The sequence below is a fragment of the Cibotium barometz genome, chromosome 61, assembly GCF_041138505.1.
Source record: "Cibotium barometz isolate CiBa-2024 chromosome 61, ASM4113850v1, whole genome shotgun sequence".
Classification (NCBI taxonomy): domain Eukaryota; kingdom Viridiplantae; phylum Streptophyta; class Polypodiopsida; order Cyatheales; family Cibotiaceae; genus Cibotium; species Cibotium barometz.
This window is the reverse complement of record NC_141106.1, coordinates 33,361,618-33,381,803: the sequence shown is the minus strand read 5'-3', so window position 1 is coordinate 33,381,803 and position 20,186 is coordinate 33,361,618. Positions and strand designations below refer to the sequence as shown.

Below are 20,186 nucleotides of genomic sequence, written 5' to 3'. Positions count from 1 at the left end.
ACAAGTACATTCCAAAAGGCACTTTGTTGGATGCCAATGTCACTTTGTCGTCTCACAATTATATTTATGGCCTAATGTGGCTCGCATAAGCTATGACCAGTATCAGCATGTTAACTCACATGGTGATGTGTGTCATGGAATGCATGATATGGGCCTTCCATCTATGAAATTATCTTTTGCTCCATGGTTTTCCACTCACATGAAGGGATGGATTTGTGACATGCTCCACAAGAGATTTACACCACAGCAAGTGTTGCACTATCATTTTGAATTGGTACAAAGGAGCCCACAAGAGGGTACATTTCAAGCTGTAAGAGATACCTTCCTTTCTTTACGTGACATTTTAAATGTTGCAAACAAGCTAGAGACATTAACACTCCAAATAGATCATGATGATGCACAAAGTGTTCATAATTGGGCAACAGCTAGCACTGGGCACACCTTTTACCAACCATATGATGAGGCAAAGGGAAAGCCATTTACATTGGGTATCCAAACTTGTTGGCAGCTAGACATGATGAACACATATGGCAACAATAGTTTGTTGGCCATTGACGCTACTTTTGGCACCAATAAGTACAAGGTATTGTATATTTTTATGATGCATATTATTTGTCATTATTTCTATGAGATTGAGCTATTACTCTTCTTTGCACTCCATTTCCCAGCTTATTGCTCTAAATTTCCATGCAGTTTCATCTATACACCATCTTAGTCTTTGATGCTTTTCGAAATGGTGTTCCGATTGCATGGATTATCACCTCGTCTTGTCGAGGCGATGATACCAAGGCTTGGATAACCACGCTTAGAAATTGCATTCTGGACTTTAATAGATCATGGGAAGCAAATGCTTTTATGGTTGATGATGCAAAAGCAGAAATTCAAGCTTTACAATAAGTTCGTATTTCCCACATTTAATAATGAGTAAAACACCGAAATATCAATGTGTTAACTATAACCATTCATGCCTTTATGCTATGTAGGGAAGTGTTTGGAGTCCCTATCTATTTATGCCTTTGGCATGTCCGAAGATGTTGGCTTAAGAACTTAATAAAAAAAGTACCTGATGCTTCCATTCGAGCTGACATGTTCAGGGCTTTGGGGCATATTATGAATATGCGTGTGGCAAGCCATGCAAGAGCTCCCATGACAAGGAAGAAGAAGCAACCCAACTAGTAGAAACATTTGTGCAGACATACCATGTCCAAGCATCATTCATACAGTACTTCAAGGATCAATGGCTTCCACGAATCGGCATGTTATGTCTTTTTGCTTTGGTTTAAATTTTCGCTTGATTATATGCTACACTATAATTTTATGATGCATAAACAAAATGTTATTATAGGATTTGGATCCGTGTATCGAGATTGTTGCCTCATGCAAACCAAGAAACAAACGGAAGCATTGAATCATACGATGGCATCTTGAAGAGCCGATTCTTGTCTAGACGTCGAATGATTCATGGTCGCCGAATTGATTGGCTTCTTATACAAAAGCTTGTGTGTGCATGTCACTCATATTATTAGTACCAAGACATGCTTAAGGAGGCTAGATTTAAAAAGAATTTCAATATACTTAATGTTGTGATGAACTCAGTCACACATGCCAAAGCCATTCCTGACCATCATGTGAGGTTTCTCGATGAAGAGAACATAAATGCAAGAGTCAAAAGCCAAAGCAGAGAAAAGCATTGGTACAAAGTGCAAAATGCCAACTATGAATGGGCATGTTGTGAGTGTGATTGGGCAATGACAGGAAACCTTTGCAAGCATCAAGTGAAGGTGATGATGGTTAATGGGCTCCACACATATAACCTCATTGCAAGGACTATGGATATGTATAATGATAACTCTGGGGACAATACTCGTGAGTATGCCTATCTTCTCATATTTGTGATTCGATCCTTTGTTGTAAATATATTTCTTCAAAACTATGCTATGTGCAGGCCATGGAAACACTTTACATGCTGAGAGTGTTATGCCTCCATTGTCTTCAAATACAATGGAGACAAGAGATATACAGACCAACAGTCCACACTGATGGAGGATAGGCAAGATGACCCACAAATAATGGTGCAAGCCATGCAAAGGATATTCAATGAAACACTACAAATTTCAAGTATGTATACAGAACTCAAATTATCTTGTTATGTTCTTGTCCGCTTCTATGGTGTGGGAGATCTATGAATCTCACATGTGAATGTTTGGAAATAGGGAGTGATATTTCCTTGCTTACACATGCGAAAAGGATGGCCTTGCAAATGCTCACTTCTGTGCAACAAATGAAGGCAGGGAGATCAAATATGACTGCACATCCTTGTTCACAACTTTTACCAATTGATGATGGGTTTGGCAACTCTCTACAATGTGCAAAGCCATTCATCAAAGGTATGTAGGCCTTGTCTAAGAAAAGAGGAAAGGCTACGAGCACCCATTTGGAGGCTTTTCCAAAACCCAAGTTGAGGAAAAAGATCACCATGCAAGCTAAATTAGATAATAATGCAAAGAAGGATGGGTCCGGAGAGTAGTCAAGATGTGTACTCCTTTGGCAGCAACAATTTATTTGTGTTTATTCTCAAGACATGAACATCTATGAGTTTACATCCATAATTGTATTGTTAATATAACTGTAGAAATGTAATTTCTTTGTGAGAAAATCATAAACACTTTCCAAAAAACTATTGAATGGAAGGGACATTCATATATTGGATGTGTGAGAGAGACAAACAGAGCTTGTGTTTGTTTTTTCTTTTACAACAACTTGGTTATCATTTGATATTGCTTGTTGGAAATGATATTACAAGTCACATGATTTAAGCATCTACTCACATGATTTAAGCATATGAATCAGAGATTAAAAGCCTCCAGTCACATGATTTAAACATCCATACATTCAGTGGAATAACATAACAAAGCGAGATTTGATCATGCAAAAGCAACACCACAATTATATTATATTTGTCCAAGAGATATATAAAATTCAAGTGACATACTTGACACATACTACATTTTCATATATATTGAAGTTATGCATTTACAAAGCCTACTAAGAGGCCTCAATCTGGGCTATCAAGCTCTTCCCCACCATGCTTCTTTGTCCCCCTATGGTATGTCAAAGCATAAGACAGTGTCCGCACTCCTCGGCTTCGAGTATTGTATTGAACCCGCAACACTTCAGCCCCCATGACCCCTCCTGGTCTATGAATGAATCAGCCCTTCCCATGGCCATGTCCTTATCTACTTGGACAACCCCATCCATGAGCTCAGCAGGAGTACATTCAGTGATAAGCATAGATGTAACTTAATTCATATGATTTGTTTTATGCAATGTGTATGTCCACACACCTTCCATGGCAACCCCTCTATGCTCAATGGAACATGCAACCCCTACCATGGCTGTGTCATCCTGAACCTCACCTCCAACATCCATATTATCTTGGTCTTTGGTACCCCCACCCACGAGCTCAACCTCACCTGCAAGGTACAGTCAGTGATAAACATAGATGTAACTAAATTCATATGCTTTACCTTATGCAATGTGTATGTCCACACACCTTCCATGGCAACCTCTCTATGCTCAATGGAACATGCAGCCCCTACCATGGCTGTGTCATCTTGATTTTCACCTCCAACATGTATATTATCTTGGGCTTTGGAACATGTACCCCCTACCATGGTTGTGTCATCCTCTCCGATATATGTCTCAACTGCAGGTGAAATAGTAAGCAAGACAAGTGCATAGATGAAATTATATAGGCAACATCACAAGACTTGAGTGTCTACTAATAAAGCCGAGCAATAGCCAGTTAATAATGCATACCACATTGCTCATGTGGGGATACCCGAGACCTCATGTGGAATAGAGCATCCAATGCATCCTCCTCTAATCCATCCATTCCTTTTCGTGCACCAATTGGTGTTACCAAATCCATAGTGGGGCATTCTCGCATCCTCTTTTGGAGATGGACTAACCACATCATCCACATGCATAGTAGAAGTGTCTAGTATTAAAAATGATATTTGAAACATTAGAAATGAAAGTGGTGTGTGTGTGTGTGTGTGTGTGTGTGTGTGTGTGGTAATTTGTGTGTGTAAGATGGTTTGTGTGTGTGTGTGTGTATTGTGGATGTATAAGTACATGCATGTGTGTGTGTGTGCGTGTGTGTGTGTATGATAAGTATGTGTATAAGATGGTTTGTGTGTGTGTGTGTATTGTGGATGTATAAGTACATGCATGTGTGTGTGTGCGTGTGTGTGTGTATGATAAGTATGTGTATGTATAAGTGGTAATATGTGTATGCAAGATGGGTTGTGTGTGTGAGAGATGGGTTGTGTGTGAGTGTGTAAAACCATGCATTTGTGTGTAAGATGGGTTGTGTGTGAGTGTGTAAAACCATGCATTTGTGTGTAAGATGGGTTGTGTGTGTGTATAAAACCATCCATGTGTGTGTATGTGTGTGATGAGTATGTTTGTGTTGTAAAATGTGTGTGTAAGATGGGTTGTGTGTGTGTGAATTGTGGATGTGTAAATACTTGCATGTGTGTGTGTATGTGTATGTGTATGTGTATGTGTATGTATGGTGTGTGTGTGTGTGTGTATGTGTATGATAAGTTTGTGTGTGGTAAAATGCGTGTATGTGGTATTATGTGTATGATAAGTTTGTGTGTGGTAAAATGCGTGTATGTGGTATTATGTGTAGTGTGTGTGTGTGTGTGTGTGTGTGTGTGTGTGTGTGTGTAAGATGGGTTGTGTGTGTGTGTGTGTGTAAGATGGTGTGTGTATGTAAATACTTGCATATGTGTGTATGTGGTAATATGTGTGTGTAAGATGGGTTGTGTGTGTGGTAAAATGCGGTATGTGTGTGTGTGGTAAAATGCGTGTATGTGGTATTATTTGTGGTGTGTGTGTGTGTAAGTAAGATGGGTTGTGTGTGTGTGTGTGTGTGTGTAAGATGGTGTGTGTATGTTGTAATGTGTGTGTGTGTGTGTGTGTGTGTAGTTATGGCATCTTGGGTTGTGTGTAAGATGGGTAACGTGTGTGTATGTTGTAATGTGTGTGTGTGTAGTGGTAATATGTGTGTGACTGACATGTGTAAATGCATGCATGTGTGTGTATGTGTGTGTATGATGAGTATATGTATGTGGTAAAATGCATGTGTGTGTAATTACTTGCATGTGTGTATGCAAATGATGAGTATGTGTGTGGTAAAATGCGTGTATGTGTGTGTATATATAGGAGTGTATACATGTAAGTACACACATGTGAGTATACTTCCACATATGAGCCCTGAATCGTCGGCCACAGAGCCTGTCTCGAGCGCCAGTCCTGTGTGTGCAATGGACGGAGGCTTGGCAACTGGGAGACGCCATGGTGCATGCCGTCCGTCCGCCACATGCTGGAATGGACGGACGGGAGGATGCAGCTCGAGCGGCTCGAGCGGGCGGGAGTTGGAGTTTGAAACATGATGGGGCCCATGCAACGATGGGGCCCATGTGCATGGCCATGCATCCCGACGTTGGGAATGCATACGATGGGGGGGGGGGCGGGTAAGGGTAAAACAGGTGGGGGGCTTTGAAAAGTCAGCCCCTCCACATGTCAATAAGACAAACGGAGGGGGCTTGCCATCTATCCTCAGAGCCGTTGCCGTGGCTAGCTCTGTTGCCGATGCCCTTGTTGCTGTCGTTGTTGGTGTCATGGCTAGCGCTTTCTTACGTTGGTCCCTCCTTAGTGAGCTTGCTTGTGGTGTTCTTTACACTACTCCCTAGTTAGCGGGCTTGATTATGCCTCCTCCACAAATCAAATTATTAACTATTAAAAAATCTTATCTTGTTTTTTAGAGCGAGGTCACGTGCGGAGGTCATCACATCTGCACTCTTATACCAATGTTGCATTGCCTACCAGGAAGACACCATAGCCAGAGAGGATATAGATCTCTTGTTCACCACCTAACTATAGAGGAACTGTGATAAGCTCCACACTGCCAGGCTTATGTAGTGGCTTGCTTGTCCACACTTGCCCACTTCGACGATCGGGCTCCATGTTCGGTCGAGCCCTACATGAACATAGAGAGAGAGAGAGAGAGAGAGAGAGTGCGTGTATGTGTGTTCAAACATGCATGCACCCATAAACTTCCAAGGCACACGCATGTACATGCCTATGTAAATTTCGAAGGCACACATAAGAAAATGAAGAAAGCTTCATGAACTTTTTCGATGGTCAACCACTTTTCTAGAAGGATTTTGATCTCAAGAAATACAAATTGAGATTCATAGCACATTATTTAAAAGTCAACAAGATGCTAGAAGAGCACCAAAAAATGTTGTAACTATTTAATAATTTATGATCTAAGATATTCTAAGAAACCAAGATTTTTAAAGTAGCAACTAGCTTCACTCAATTGTATTAACCTTATAGCAATAAGGTTATTCAAGGATACTACATATAGAAGAAATTATAGTGGCATTTGAAAAGAATAATATCTTTTTTTTAAACCCAAAAACCTTGAGTCTTTAACACAATTGAGTTGAAACTACAATATTCTTTAATAATTTTAAGGCATTGATGTATGAAAGTATAGATCGTATCTGTATTTTCTTTTAGTTAAAACGTATGTTTTGATGCTAGTAGGAAGCATAACTTAATGATATGGTTTTCAAGATGAAACATGTAAAACCATTTTAGATGTGCTCAGATGGGAATGCTTATGAACTCCTATATAACAAATGTAAACTCCTATATAACAACAAATATTTTGACGAGAGCACATCTTATCTAAGGATTGTTTTAGCATAAATCTACCTTGATTTATGAATAAGAGAAAGTTTTCAACCTTATCTACATGTCGATTTAAAAACCAAGACGTTTCTTTATAGTTAAATATCCCATCCTATAAACTTATGAGTATTGCCTAAACGCAAGCAGATTATAGGCATTTTTCCACTTGTTTACCTAATTATGTGTATATATAGATGCAAAAAATGAATAAAACACTAATTATGGCCATGAACATGGATGTTTTTTTTTTTGCATTTTGAACATGGATCGGTTTTATGCATTTTAGCATCATTCATCTTATGTTTGTGTATGCTAAAAAATGAACATGGGTGGGTTTTATGCATTTTGGCATCACTCATCTTGTCTTTATGTGTTTATGCATGCTAAAAAATGCTTCAAACACTAATTTAAACATGAAACCGCGTGTGTTGGGGGGTGGAGCACACGTATAAACTTACAATGTAAACATAAAAAACATGTGTGTGTGTGTGTGTGTGTGTTGGGGGGGGGCACGTATAAACTTCCAAGGTTAACATTAAAAAATGAAGAAATCTTCATTGTTAACGAAATTTAGTTAACATTACTTGTCATGCAATCGTCACTTCTTTCCACCGTTTCTAATGACATCACGTTGATAATCGATTAGGGGATCTAGCTGAGCCTACGACATGTGTATTAATGTCTAAGATGAAATTTTTATATACATAGCCTAAGTATAAGCTTTGGTAGCTTTTGGGCCCATACCATGGACACTCGAGGACTTGTAAATATGAGGCCATGTACATAAGACATTTTTGAAAACAAGAAAAGGGACTATCCCATTGATCATAATTAAGCTTGAGTCTTCTATCCCCTGGGCGACTAGACACTTTTAAATATAAGCCCATGTATAGAAGTCATTTTTAATAATGAGAAAAGGGACTATCCCATTGATCACAATTGAGTTTGAGTTTTCTAGGTTGGAGGTCTTATGTTTTCTAGGTTGAGTTTTTTAGGTTGGAGGTCTTACGTTTTCTAGGTTGATCACAATTGAGTTTGAGTTTAAGAGTGTAAATAAGACCCTTTCATTTCTTCTTTTCTTCCCCTCGTGCAAGGCACAAGAGTTCCCATCCAATGAGTATTTTTGGCACCACTACCAAGGGGGGAATTTAGCTTAGGACTCCCTTGCTTTACGTTTGTGAGTGGTGATCAAAGAGATTCTTATTTGGATGTAAACCCATTTTTTGGGTAATTTATGTTATTTTTTATTGTGTTAGAACCTTGGAGCAATGGATTGACTCAATGGGCACTCAAGTGTTCTGACCAAGTGTGCTCAAGTGTTCTTACCAATCAAGTGTTCTTACCAAGTAAGTATTTTCTCTCTTTTTTATATTTTGTGTTTCCTTTTAAAAAATTCATTAATTTTTGTTATTTTTGTTTGTTTTTCTTGTTGTTTGATTTTATAGGTGTGTTAGCTTATTAATTTAGTCCCTTAATTTTATTATTCAAAGAGAACCAAAGCGTTAGTTTAGGAATCTCTTAATTTTTTGAATTATCACTAATCTAGTGAATTTCTATAATTAGTGAGGCGAGAGAGAGAGAGAGAGAGAGAGAGAGAGAGAGAGAGAGAGAGATTAAAAATTTTAAAAATCTTGATTTATATGAGGCATGGGTATAGATTAAGGGTAAACTAATCACATTTAGGCTTTAATCAACCTTGATTTATACTTCATTGCCTTTTTAAAAAAATAGAGGATGAAATCAATCTGTGATTACACTAATCAAGCACAATACCTAGAGATAAGTTCTTTGATAGAATGCTAACAAGGAGATGCATGGAAAGACTATGGAATGTGGCATTGCACAATGCTTTGTACGCCTAAAAACACACGTCCTTTGAGCCATGCACAACAGAAGCGCTATAGACTTTGACGATAACTTTATGTGTACCCGTCTACCAAGCTGCACTATAGACTAGTTGGGGTAGGGATGATACATGAGGGGGATGAAGAGGGGAAAGAAAAAAAGATGACTTACATCAAGGCCCTAGAGCATAGAGCCCATTGGCTTAGGTTTTCAACCACTATTTCAAAGATGGCAACAATGTGTACCATGTCTACCAATGCATGTGCAAACTAGTAGGGGTAGGGATATCAATGCTCTAGGAGCTATGCAACCATTGCAATGTCTCCATTGCAAGGGACCTTACCATGTGCCAATAAAAGAGAGCTAGGACTACAGCACTGCAACCACAACCACCTTTGATACCACTTTTTATGCACATGCTATGGCATAGACCACATGTATAAGGATTACCCATTCCACTTCAAGGGCAGCCCAAGATGCAAAATCGCTTACAAGCATTAACTTGCTAAGCATGGGAGAGATGGATATGTTCAAACACAATATCTCTCAATGCAATAAAAAGAATAAAGCAGATGAAGAGCCTACACATCAAGAAAGTCTTCTGCCTTGCAACCCCAACAAAGGGTTCAAGGGGAAGCAAGAGTCCTACCATTAGTGGATGAAACCTCAAGACAAGTAAGAGTCACCTGAAGGACCCAAAGACAGAACAAAGAAGATTGGAAAGGGGGATGACAGTGTGATAGCTCTCAAGCTGGCTCAAGTGAGGATGCTTCTTCAAACGTTTCCGAGAGACTAGAGATGATTCTATGGCCAACCTTGGAACTTAAAGTCTTCATTGACCCAAACAACTTGTCAAAGATGCTAGCAAATTACCCAAGCAAAAACAGCAAGCTTAACACCACCCAAGAGTTGGTCAAGGCTTGCCAAGAGCAACTAGAGGGTGAGTTGCCCAAACAATACCAATTGCTACAATAATTGGCACTACTAGAGACACCACCAACTTTACATTAGCCAAGAGAAGACATGGAAAGGAACTTGTCCTTTCTATAATTAGAGAGGATTTCTCCAAGAGGAGAACTCAAAACCATGCTCATACCTATTATATATTAGGTTCAACACCATTGTCTCCAAGGTTCTAGGATATCGTTTGAGAGTTCCACTCTCAAAAGGGCTATACACCATTGTAAACCATGATAGTTACAAAAGTGAAAGCATCCGCAATCCACTAGGCATCGCTAGTCTCTTCGCTTTCCTCTTCTCACGTCCAAATCCCCATCGACTCCTTACTTCAAGGAAGTCCAAGCTTATAGACAAACTCTACAGATTGGATGATGGACGAAAGGCTAAGAACAAGCATGGAAGAGCAATCACAACCAAACTCCTTAGACAAGTCTAGTGGAAGGAGAGTAGCCTATGAGGGAAGTCACAATATGGATTGTCCCTGAATTGGGTCACTATTTTAAAGGTGACGATATGAATACAACACTAACAATGAAATGCAAGGACATACAAATCACAACTATCTTGGATGGAAGTGCTAGAGTTAGCATAATCACCAAGCAATGCTAGGAAAAGCATAGACAACCTGCACTAGATAGCACCATCTAGTTGTGAAGCTGTGGTTGATGGGGACCATTATAAAACCTATGGAACTTTTGCAACTTAAAAGCAAGGACAACATGCATTAGATAGCACCAATCCATCTATGAAGCTAGCTGATAGGGGCCCACCGATCTCCAAAACAAAACTTTTGGCTTAAGTTTCGCCACTCTTGTATGGTGATGATCTTTGTGCGCGGCAACCAAACCCTTATAATTGCATACATGCAAGAAAAATCCATTACATCTAAAAAAAAGGAACGAAGCGTTCAAAGTGAACATGGAAGACTCAACTCATGAGCGGAGGTCCTTTTGCCGAACACATTGTCTCACCAACTAACTACACCATAGCTCAAGGTGTACCAATTTGTCTTTTGCCATATTCATGTCCTTCAATTTGTCTTGGTCTTGAGAAGTTCTTACTTTGTCAAGTAGCCTAAGAATTCATATTGATACTTTTTGCTGCCCGTGTGTGGTGGGTTCATTAAGTCTTAAGCCGGCCAAGCATGCTATCAAGTATGTGAATTGCTACATTGTAGGGGGTTGGGTTTGGCGTGTGATCTACGAATAGTTTCATATGTGATCATAAATCATTTTTGTATAGTGGTGAATGGATCAACTGCAAGCAAAAAGTTTGTCAGCAAATTACCATGCAACCATCCACCAGTTTAGACTCGAATTAAGTGTAGTAATTAAATGGCATACAACGAGAGATTCTAAACACCACTCCATATCAAGATACTTTGCGAAGACATCAGCTTTCCTTTAACTCATACACAGAATGGGATAATCCATGACACTGTAGATACATGCCAGCCCTTGATCTGTCCAGCAATACAGTGCCATTAATCAGATGAATCACAAAAATCTGCAAATCTTATAAGCCGTCATCAGCTGTTGAGAACACTTTGCCCAGAGCTCGCTTCAGTAAGCCTACTTTTTGCCTTGTTGTGAGATTCTCGCTAAGAGACCTGCTGCTGAGCAGCGCCAGCTAGAGCCCACTGGCTTTAACAACAAAACTCCTCAAGATTGAACTGAGAAACCAGAGTTCGAGACATATACTACATATGACCACTACATTTTACACCTGAATTTGTACGAGTATTGTGACCTTGGCAATCACCTCAAAAATTTCCATGGTCCACTGGCTGTGCCTACCCTGCACCACACAAGCATGACATCAACAAATGGAACAAGAAATCAGGGGCTTTGCAGACATGAAGCCCGGTCTATACAAGGGGAGAACTTGCCCGTCCATCTCTCATGAGAGGGATCTCCCCCACACCCTACCCTTAACTGTTCAATGGGAGGGACGTTTTTGTGAAGACCCTCATAAAGCCTTCTCTCTACCTATACTGTAGTGAAAGCGTTACCTCAAAAAGCCAGTAAGCATTCTCATTGTCATCAAGATAGTGAGTCCAACCCATACACCGACAAAGCCCCACATTGGAGCAGCTACTAGCATGAATGCTGAGGCTAAAACCGCAACGATAATCTGCAAGTCAACAAGCAACATGACTTTTAATTCTGGGTGGATTTTTTTCGGTGGTGGTGGTGGGTTGTACCAGGGGGTTGGTTGTGTTGTTGTGTGCCAGAAAAGCATTCAATTAGGAAGATGAGACCCAACCATAGAATGTGCTGCATATGCGAAGTCTGAGGCTCCAAAATGAAGACCATCAAACACAAATGCCACAGAGTTTATTGGCTGGGTAGCAGCCACAAACTGCAATGAAGAAAAAGCTGTTATTAAGTAATCACAATCATTGAGCTACAACATGCTCAAACACAGGTCTGGAGGTGTGGTAAGCTCACAGGAATCCCCAGGGCCAGAAATTCCAGGACCCCAGGGTCGCTTGTAAACAGCTTGGAGAATGTGCTCAGACCCACACCAAGTATCAAAGATAGAATCAGACCAAAGGCAAAGCCCATCTGCAAAACCAGTGCAATAGCGTTCATTCAATTTTCAAACCACCCAATGTCCATGGCCAACTTGTGACGTAGCCTTCCCAAAACCTACAATAGATATCAGAAAGGACCCAAAAGAAGTTGACCAGAGCATAGCCCTATATTATTTGGGCTCTTCTTCATTTTTTTTCTTTTTTTTCAACTAGCCTTTGGGCCCAAGATCCTCCCGTAGTTACCAATTTTTCACTGCCTGTAGGCACCCGCCCGTAGGCGTGCGCTCAATTATCCACCGGTAGGCGATGCCACCGAGGAAGCACCAAGGGGGGGGTTTTGAACCCAGGACCTCTTGGTCCTAGGCAAGCACCTTCACCACTTGAGCTATCACCTCATTGGCTTATTTGGGCTCTTTTTGAAGCTCTATTGTTCACCACATGCCCAATTGCCCAATTTTTTGCTTTTGACTCACCTGTAGCGTCCTAAAAGCAGCATTTTTTGCCATATCATAGTTGCATTTTGCCAAAGCACTGGCTATAATGGCCTGCACGCCATAAAACATAAACATTTTCGAGTGAAAAGGCATGTTCATAGACATCCTTAACAGATTTCTGAATGACGTTTTCATGTACCTGGCCAGCAAGAGCTATTGCATCTGAAAGAAGGGAGGTTGCAAGCCAAACTTGCATGCAGATCTGGTGTGCAGCCATTGGGATGGCACCTTGTCTTGCAGCCTGTGATGTGGCCAAAGTCAAGCTTAGCATGACCGCAGTGGAACGAGCAAGTAAAAGACCACCTGCCGGAAATACTAAAGCTGATCAGAACTCAAAAGCAATATATCTGCACTTGAGAAGCTTTAATGAACACAGTCCCTAATATTGAGACCATGTTACCTTTTTTGCAAATTGCACTATAAAACCTTGAACTATTATAATTCATGCTGCATAAAACTGAGCGATGTATGTGGAAAAACCAGGAATTTCTAGAACCACATGAGATTTCACAGCTCTCACCATTTTTCAGAAACAGACCAAACTGCAAATCGCCCAGCTTTGGTGGCAAAAGCACCACTTTCCTGCTTAGCTTCAACAGAAGAATCAGGGCAATAAGATACCTGCAACATTAAAGCGGTCAGGGTGTGTGACTTTAGCACTCACTGAAACAAGGCATGTTTCCAAGTCTTTTGATACCCAAAAAACAGAGCATACAATCACAGTTGGAGTGGAGGAAAAGAGAGAGGAGAGCCTAGGGGCCAGGGGAAGAAGGGGAGGGGGCGTGGCAGGGGGTGGTTGGTTTTGGAGGTGACACTGCTGAAAATCCAAAGTCTCTTCACAATGTCTGTGAGAGAGATTAAAAAGGACGAAAGGAGATCCCACCCACCATGCTGCTTTTTTAGAGGATTACATCAGTCTGAAGGCTGAATCTGTTATTCCAGTGCAGAAGGGGGTTCAGCCATACATATGCATGGTAATCCAATATGCCAATATGTGATGCAGACAGTCACCAGTGTCTTCATATGGACCGATGCTTTTTGAAAGATCACATTGGATTAGTATTTCGGTATTGACAACATTCTACATCCCATACTTCTGTCTACAAAGCATTCAAGGTGATGAAGAAGCTGTGGGTGCTGAACTCAATCACAAGCACATGAATGGTTTGATTTTAGATGCATTGCTGGAACCTATCGCAGCATCTTGAGGTGATGAAATATAGATTTATCTGTGCATGCAAGCATTGTCAATGAAAACACGGTATATGGCATTTGTGTGTTGCAAGCAGTTTTGTGCAGGTTGCATGTTTTTTTTTTAATTCTTTCACTACATACAATTCTTCTCGTCTGTGCCTTCGCCATAAAGCCTTCTTTCTTGTCAGGTTGGTACTTACTGGGATATGACAGTAGCAGCAGCTGATCCGCTAACACCATAACCAAGAGAGAACATTAGAATGGGGACAAGCACCATATTTAGAATATTTCCAGAAGCTGCACCCACAGAGACAATAAATGTTGGAGGTGGCATCCATACAAGATTCCATGAATTACAGAAAGAGAGGGAGAGGGTAGGAATGGAGAGAGGGAGGGGAGGTGAGTTGGGCAGGAGCACAGTCCAGAATGTCTATGAAGAAACTTAGCCCACCAGTGGCAAAGAGAGGTGTTCGAGTATCTTTGAATCCACGGAAGACACCCTGCACTGCTAAGGACACCACAACAGCAGGAGAACCAATTGCACGCAGCGCAAGGTACTGCTCAGCTGGCACCCGCATATTGGAACTCTGTAGATCCAATGAATATTGGGTTAATCATTGAACATGGCCCATGGGGCTTGGAAGTTTGACTATTCACCAATTTTGTAAAGCCTTACAACTAAGAAAACTTACCACGGGGACCCCCATAAGATCCAAAATTGGCCCAGATCCTAATGTCAATACAGCAAGCTCGATAATACCAAGGGTGGATCCTACAACTAGTGCTGTTGAAACTGCTGGTAGGTTTCTTTGCTCAATGTCGCCATTCTCCTGCATACCACAAACTATCTTGCTGCCATTGCTCTTAGCCACAGGGCTGTGAATATCTGCCATCCACAATACCAAAAGCAAAACAATCACTTCGCATGAAAGTTCTCTTCCTTGCAAGGTTGGCGAATTCACGTGCCTTTTGAGATGAGATATACCAAAGAGAAAAAAAAGATTATATTAGTGGCTACGAAAGAGCCAAAGGGTCTATGAGACCAAGTAGTAGTACAAGTGTGCCATGAATAGGCTAAAAGTCAGAACATGGAAAGATTTAAAAAACGTGAGTCTGCATACTATGCAAGCCCAGCAAGTACAAATAACAATAGTGTATCCATAAGGAAAGTAATTGTCCTCCTCATATGTAGAGTACCAAGTCGCAATATCCACCTCCCAGATCAGTTCATCTGTGTCGCTGAAGTATGTCCCTGATCTCAAGCTGACCAGATGAAGGTCTAGATCTCCAAGGGCAATGCCTCCTCGCTCTCTAAAGAGACTGTGCTCTCTTCGGTGACACCAGGGAGCAGGTGAGTCATATTACCACTAGGAGAAACGCCAGTGGCTTAGCAGGATCTAGTGTATCACCCCTGATCTATTGGCTGTCTCTAGTGCTGCCGTGACAGGGCATCCATCATGGTCGTCTGATATGACCTGAAGAAGTCTGTAGGTGAGTTCTGTTTGTGTGATGGGCCCCCCTTGGGACATGAATAGGGTTTGGGTTTAGATACTTAATAAACGGCCCCGGAGGGGGGGGGGGGGGGGGGGAGGGGGGGGGAGGTTTAGCCGTAAAAGAGAATGCCTAGGGTCCCTTGTATTCAGCCCATGACGAAATAGACTGAAGCAAGCCATTGCACCAATTCACAGCTGTATCTTCATCTCTCATGCGTGAGTACAGGTGGGTCACCTTATTTTTCGTGCTTTTCTCCAGTTTCTCACGTGAAACTTGGGTTTTTTTTCCCGTCTTTTCTGAATTTTCAGAATCGGTCACATAGGTATCTTGCAGCAGTGGACCTTTCTTTCTTTCTACTTCTCCCTTTACCATGGCAGCATGATGCCACTTTGTTTGATGACATTTCCAAACATGAGGAAGATTGTCCTCAGGGGTCAGCGGAACACCTGGAGGTGCAACAAGTGGTGGTCGAGGCAGTTGAGAAAACTCGAGGAGGTTGAGAAAACTTACTTCGAGGAGCACATGGCTCGACTCCAAGTTGAGTCCAGGAAGAGATCCAGCTTTTGCCGGATCAGATGGTTGTACTTCAGCGAGTGGTGATTGGTGCAGCGGCTCGTGCAGGACCGGCAGCAGTACCTCCTTCGTTCGCACCCGAGGCTTTTGCGGGTGAGAAAAAAGGAGAGGACCCAGGGGGTGGTAGACTCTTGGCTCGACCGTTGGAACGTACACTTTGAGTTTCACTTGTTCCTGGAAGCTCGAAAGATTTAGATATTTAGGGGTCTCCTGAAGGGGAAAGCCCTGACGTGGTGGAGACAACTCAGAAAAAAACCCAAGTACTTGGGCAGAGTTTGAGACAGTGTTTCACGATAAGTTCCCCCAAGCAGAGGATGAGTTTGATATAGTGGCCAAGTTTACGGACTTGGACATGAAGAACTTGTCTTTCGACACGTACATACAGAGATTCAGAAAGTGGGAGTCCTGAGCGGCACACATGGATGCCACAAAGTTGTGTGGGCTTTTTATCCATGGGTTGGCACGGGAAAGGTAAAGAACAATCATAGCAAGCACTAGAGGATTTGTGAAGATACGAAGAGACGATGGCCGGCATACACAAAAGAACATCTCTGAGGAACCTCGAACCACAAGAACCTCTGAGCAAGCTTCCAAGTGTAAACAAAAGTTTTAAGTCCAAGAAGGCTCCACAGAACCAAACCCAGTCTTCGGGTGAACCCAACCTGAAGAAGGATTCGATGCATCAACAGATCCTCCATAACATTAGGGAGGTCAAGTGTTTCTCTTGCGGTCAGAAGGGCCATATGAAGGCAAGTTGTCCGAAGGCAAAGACCAAGGCAGCTCATTTGACCAAAGTAATAGGTAACCCTCAAATTTCTTCCATGAATATTGTTGCTTAGGTCAAAGTGCTTGCATAAAAAGAGTTTTCTCCATGGCATTCTTCGGTCCTAACAACTTGTTACGTATGTATAAGTCAGTGTTAGGGGAGACTATGCACATCCTTTTTGATGTTGGTAGCACTCACAACTTCGTTAATGCCAAACTTGTGCAGAAGCTCGGAGTGGAGTTACAATCGAGTGATCACATGTATCATGTGAACCTGGTGGCAAGACTTGGATAGATTTGGGACAGGCATGTGTCTTAGTTACTAATATTTATTCACAGTTATACGTCCATGTAGATTGAAAGGGTCATGTTTTGTCCTTTGTAATGGAAGATGCTCCAGTGTATTTGAAGGGTGATTTTGCGATCCCACCTTTATTTTTGTAACTCAACAAGACTTCGTAATATAATTCTAGTTTATAACGATTAAGTTAGATGTTTGAGGGACATTGGTTTAGAAAGCATCAGTGTGTTGCATAGTTGTTTGTGGGAAGCGTATTGCACTGACAGCATGTAAAAAACGGGACAGTATGAAACAATCCACACGAAACGATGGCGGGATGTTTTTTTTTCCGTTCGCGTTTCGCTGTAGCCATACAAAACGGTACGTACCATTTCATATCGTACGGTGGTACAGTACATTCACGGAACAGACCTAATAAAAAAAATGCCCGTTTCCAACCGTTTTTTTTTTCGCCCATTTTTTTGGGCTATTTTTTGTAGCCGTTTGGGACGTGAGCGACTGGGCCTTAGGCTCTCTTGTATAAGCTCTCTCAAGCTCGCTCGCTCTCTCATTCTCTCGAGTCTCACATGTCACATGCTATGCGTATCACGATCGGCCAGCTCAGGGTATCCTCCCACCGCCTCAAAGTAGAGACTGGCAGAGCTGAGGATATCCCACATGAGGAGAGGACATGCACAGCATGCATCATAGGAGCAGTAGAGGATGAGGCCCATTATATGTTCAGTTGCCCGGCTTACTATGAGATACGAGGGAGATTCCACTGCCTCTTCCGAGAGGGATTCGGACCACTCACACGGGTGATACAATTTGAGGATCAAAGGTGCTTGGGCATGTACTTGATGGAGCTCAGACGACACAAGGACGTAGTGTTTAGGCAGCATGCTGAGAGACAGCCTCGGCTCCGACAGGACACCTCACAGAGAGCCATCACAGACTTCTTTGCGGTACAAACATCCACATCGGAATCCATTGTCAACAACAGTTCCTCTACTACGACATCAGAGCCCACCACCCATACCCACGCTCAAGCTCCACACCCCAGAGGAGTTCTTAGCAAGAGAGCTTGATCCATTCTACGAGCTAGACGTCCCCGACCCAGAGCATCAAGACCCTCCACCACACAGAGACAGATTCCTGATGTTCTCCGCCGACATGACACGCTCCCATCACAAAGGCATGACATTCACTCCATCATCAGATTGGTTCTGACCGAGGTGGGTATCATCATTAGCTAATCACAAAATATCTCACTCTACATAGGATCATCTGTTGATCACATGTACTGTCAGATGTTTTCATTTTACTTTTCTTTCAGTTTTCCATGGCTCAGTATATCCATGGTACCATTGTATTACTTTTGGTCTCATAGGCCCTTGGGGTCTTCCGTAGATGTTAATATAAATTTCGTTCTTTCTCTCCCTCTCAAGGCTCAAGCCTCAAGCTCAACGCTCAAGCTCTCTCTCTCTCTCTCTCAACTCAACTTTCAAGGCTTAAGCTCTCTCTCTCTCTCTCTCTCTCCCCCCCTACCTCTCTCTTGGCCATGGAGTCCTCACAAAGTATTGCCCCATGTTGGGTTCTATGCTGTGTATGCACCCAGAGGAGTGCTAGTGATCATCAGTAGATTACTGGGGCACTTTTTACTTCAGTTAGTGGAGGTTTTTTCCCCCAGTTTAGCTTAGGTTCACTTATAAGCAGTTTATAAGTGTTTTGGTCCACCCGGCCACATTTTATGGCCGGACATGTGAACACATCTCTTTAGGTCACTTATTATGTGGCTATTGTACTTCATATTTTTATCATCTGGATATACAGCAGTCGTGTTCTCTCTCTGTTGCTCTCCACGCCTGTTTGCAGCATCTCCAAACCCTAACCCTAACACTCCATAGACCTTCATTTTGTATCAGAGCCAAGTAGGCCTGCCATTGCCCTGCCCATACACTCCCACCTTCAGTCTCTGTCCAGCCCGTACATCAGTACTTGTCCGTACCAGTTCGCCGACAGCTGCCATCAGTACCGTACTGCAGCTTCCGTACCTGACAGCACCGTCGTACTGCAGCTTCCGTACCTGACAGCGCCGCCGTACCGCAGCTTCCGTACCTGTCAGCACCGCCTTCGTCAGTACTTGCACAGTATCTGCCTGCAGTCGCCTTCAGTTCTGTACAGTACAAGTCAACTGTACCTGCACAGTATAGTCAACTGTACTTGTTCTTTTAGTGGACTGTACCCGCATATGTACCACAACCTACTCAGTCAACTTGTGGTAAGCATTACAAATTTTGTTTTTTGGGCAATTCTATTTTCTTTATGAAAATCTACAGGCACTACAGGCAGACTTTCTTGCAAAGAAGTCTACAGGCTTTTTGCACAATTTTGGGTGCAGTAAATTTGGGCATTTTTGGGGCATTTTGGCATTGTGTACGCCATTTTTGCTGCTCTACTCAGTCATTGGTGCATTGAGCTGCACATTCAGAGGATTGAGAGTGCAGGCATATTTGGGTGAACTGTATTCAGTGGAGTACAGTTGTTTTCAGGGTTCTTGCTATTGGGTTTTTTGATACACAGGTACAACATTGTGCATAGGCATAATGGCAAATCAACAGCAGAGTGATGTATTCACGTATTTGTCTAAGGAAGACGAATTGGACGGCACGAACTACTCCTTGTGGAGTTTTATGCTGAAAAATGTGCTTGTGGCAAAAGGTCTTTGGGACTTTGTTAGTGGTGATGAACCACGTCCAGGTCCATTGGCTCCAGAGACTCCTCCCCAAGGGGGTGCTCGTGGACGAGGACAACAGGTACAGGCTCCAGGGCAGCCATTGCCTGTTCAAAGAACAAATGCTCAAAAGACATGGGATGCCAAGGATGCACAAGCTTTGTCACTCATTGCATTGTCAGTACAAAGGTCTATTATACCTCATATTCGTTCAGCTGGCTCTTCACAGAATGCATGGGTGACTTTGGAGCAGATGTATGCTGCTCGTAATGAGGCTCGGATCTCATTTTTGAAAAGAGAGCTGGAAAATCAGAAAATGAATGAAGGAGATGATATGTCTAGCCACTTAAACAAGCTGCAGGATTTGAGAGAGCAACTCATCAATGTGGATGAGATTATTCTTGAGACACAGCTTGTGTCCACCATCTTGCACTCTTTGCCAAGATCTTACTTGGCTTTTCATACCTCTTTGAACCTCAGCATGAGGAATGCTGTTGAACATCTTAAGTATCAGGAACTTGTTGCTCTCTTGCTACA

The 20,186-nt window shown here is 42.2% G+C and overlaps 1 protein-coding gene across 2 annotated transcripts in view; it reads right to left on the bottom strand.

Annotated features, from left to right (window-relative positions):
• Nucleotides 1–10,959: 10,959 nt before the first annotated feature.
• Nucleotides 10,960–20,186, bottom strand: part of LOC147604810 (protein DETOXIFICATION 42-like) — a 39,188-nt gene continuing 29,961 nt past the window's right edge. For both annotated transcript variants that reach the window (XM_086795063.1, XM_086795064.1), the window contains 10 exons: nucleotides 14,496–14,689; nucleotides 14,255–14,390; nucleotides 14,004–14,100; nucleotides 13,130–13,230; nucleotides 12,749–12,912; nucleotides 12,589–12,660; nucleotides 12,030–12,146; nucleotides 11,845–11,940; nucleotides 11,591–11,712; nucleotides 10,960–11,376 (listed from right to left, as the gene is read on the bottom strand). In XM_086795063.1, the coding sequence (XP_086651189.1) occupies nucleotides 11,337–11,376; nucleotides 11,591–11,712; nucleotides 11,845–11,940; nucleotides 12,030–12,146; nucleotides 12,589–12,660; nucleotides 12,749–12,912; nucleotides 13,130–13,230; nucleotides 14,004–14,100; nucleotides 14,255–14,390; nucleotides 14,496–14,689 (1,139 nt within the window). In that variant the 3' untranslated portion in view covers nucleotides 10,960–11,336. The remainder of the gene's footprint in view (nucleotides 11,377–11,590; nucleotides 11,713–11,844; nucleotides 11,941–12,029; nucleotides 12,147–12,588; nucleotides 12,661–12,748; nucleotides 12,913–13,129; nucleotides 13,231–14,003; nucleotides 14,101–14,254; nucleotides 14,391–14,495; nucleotides 14,690–20,186) is intronic.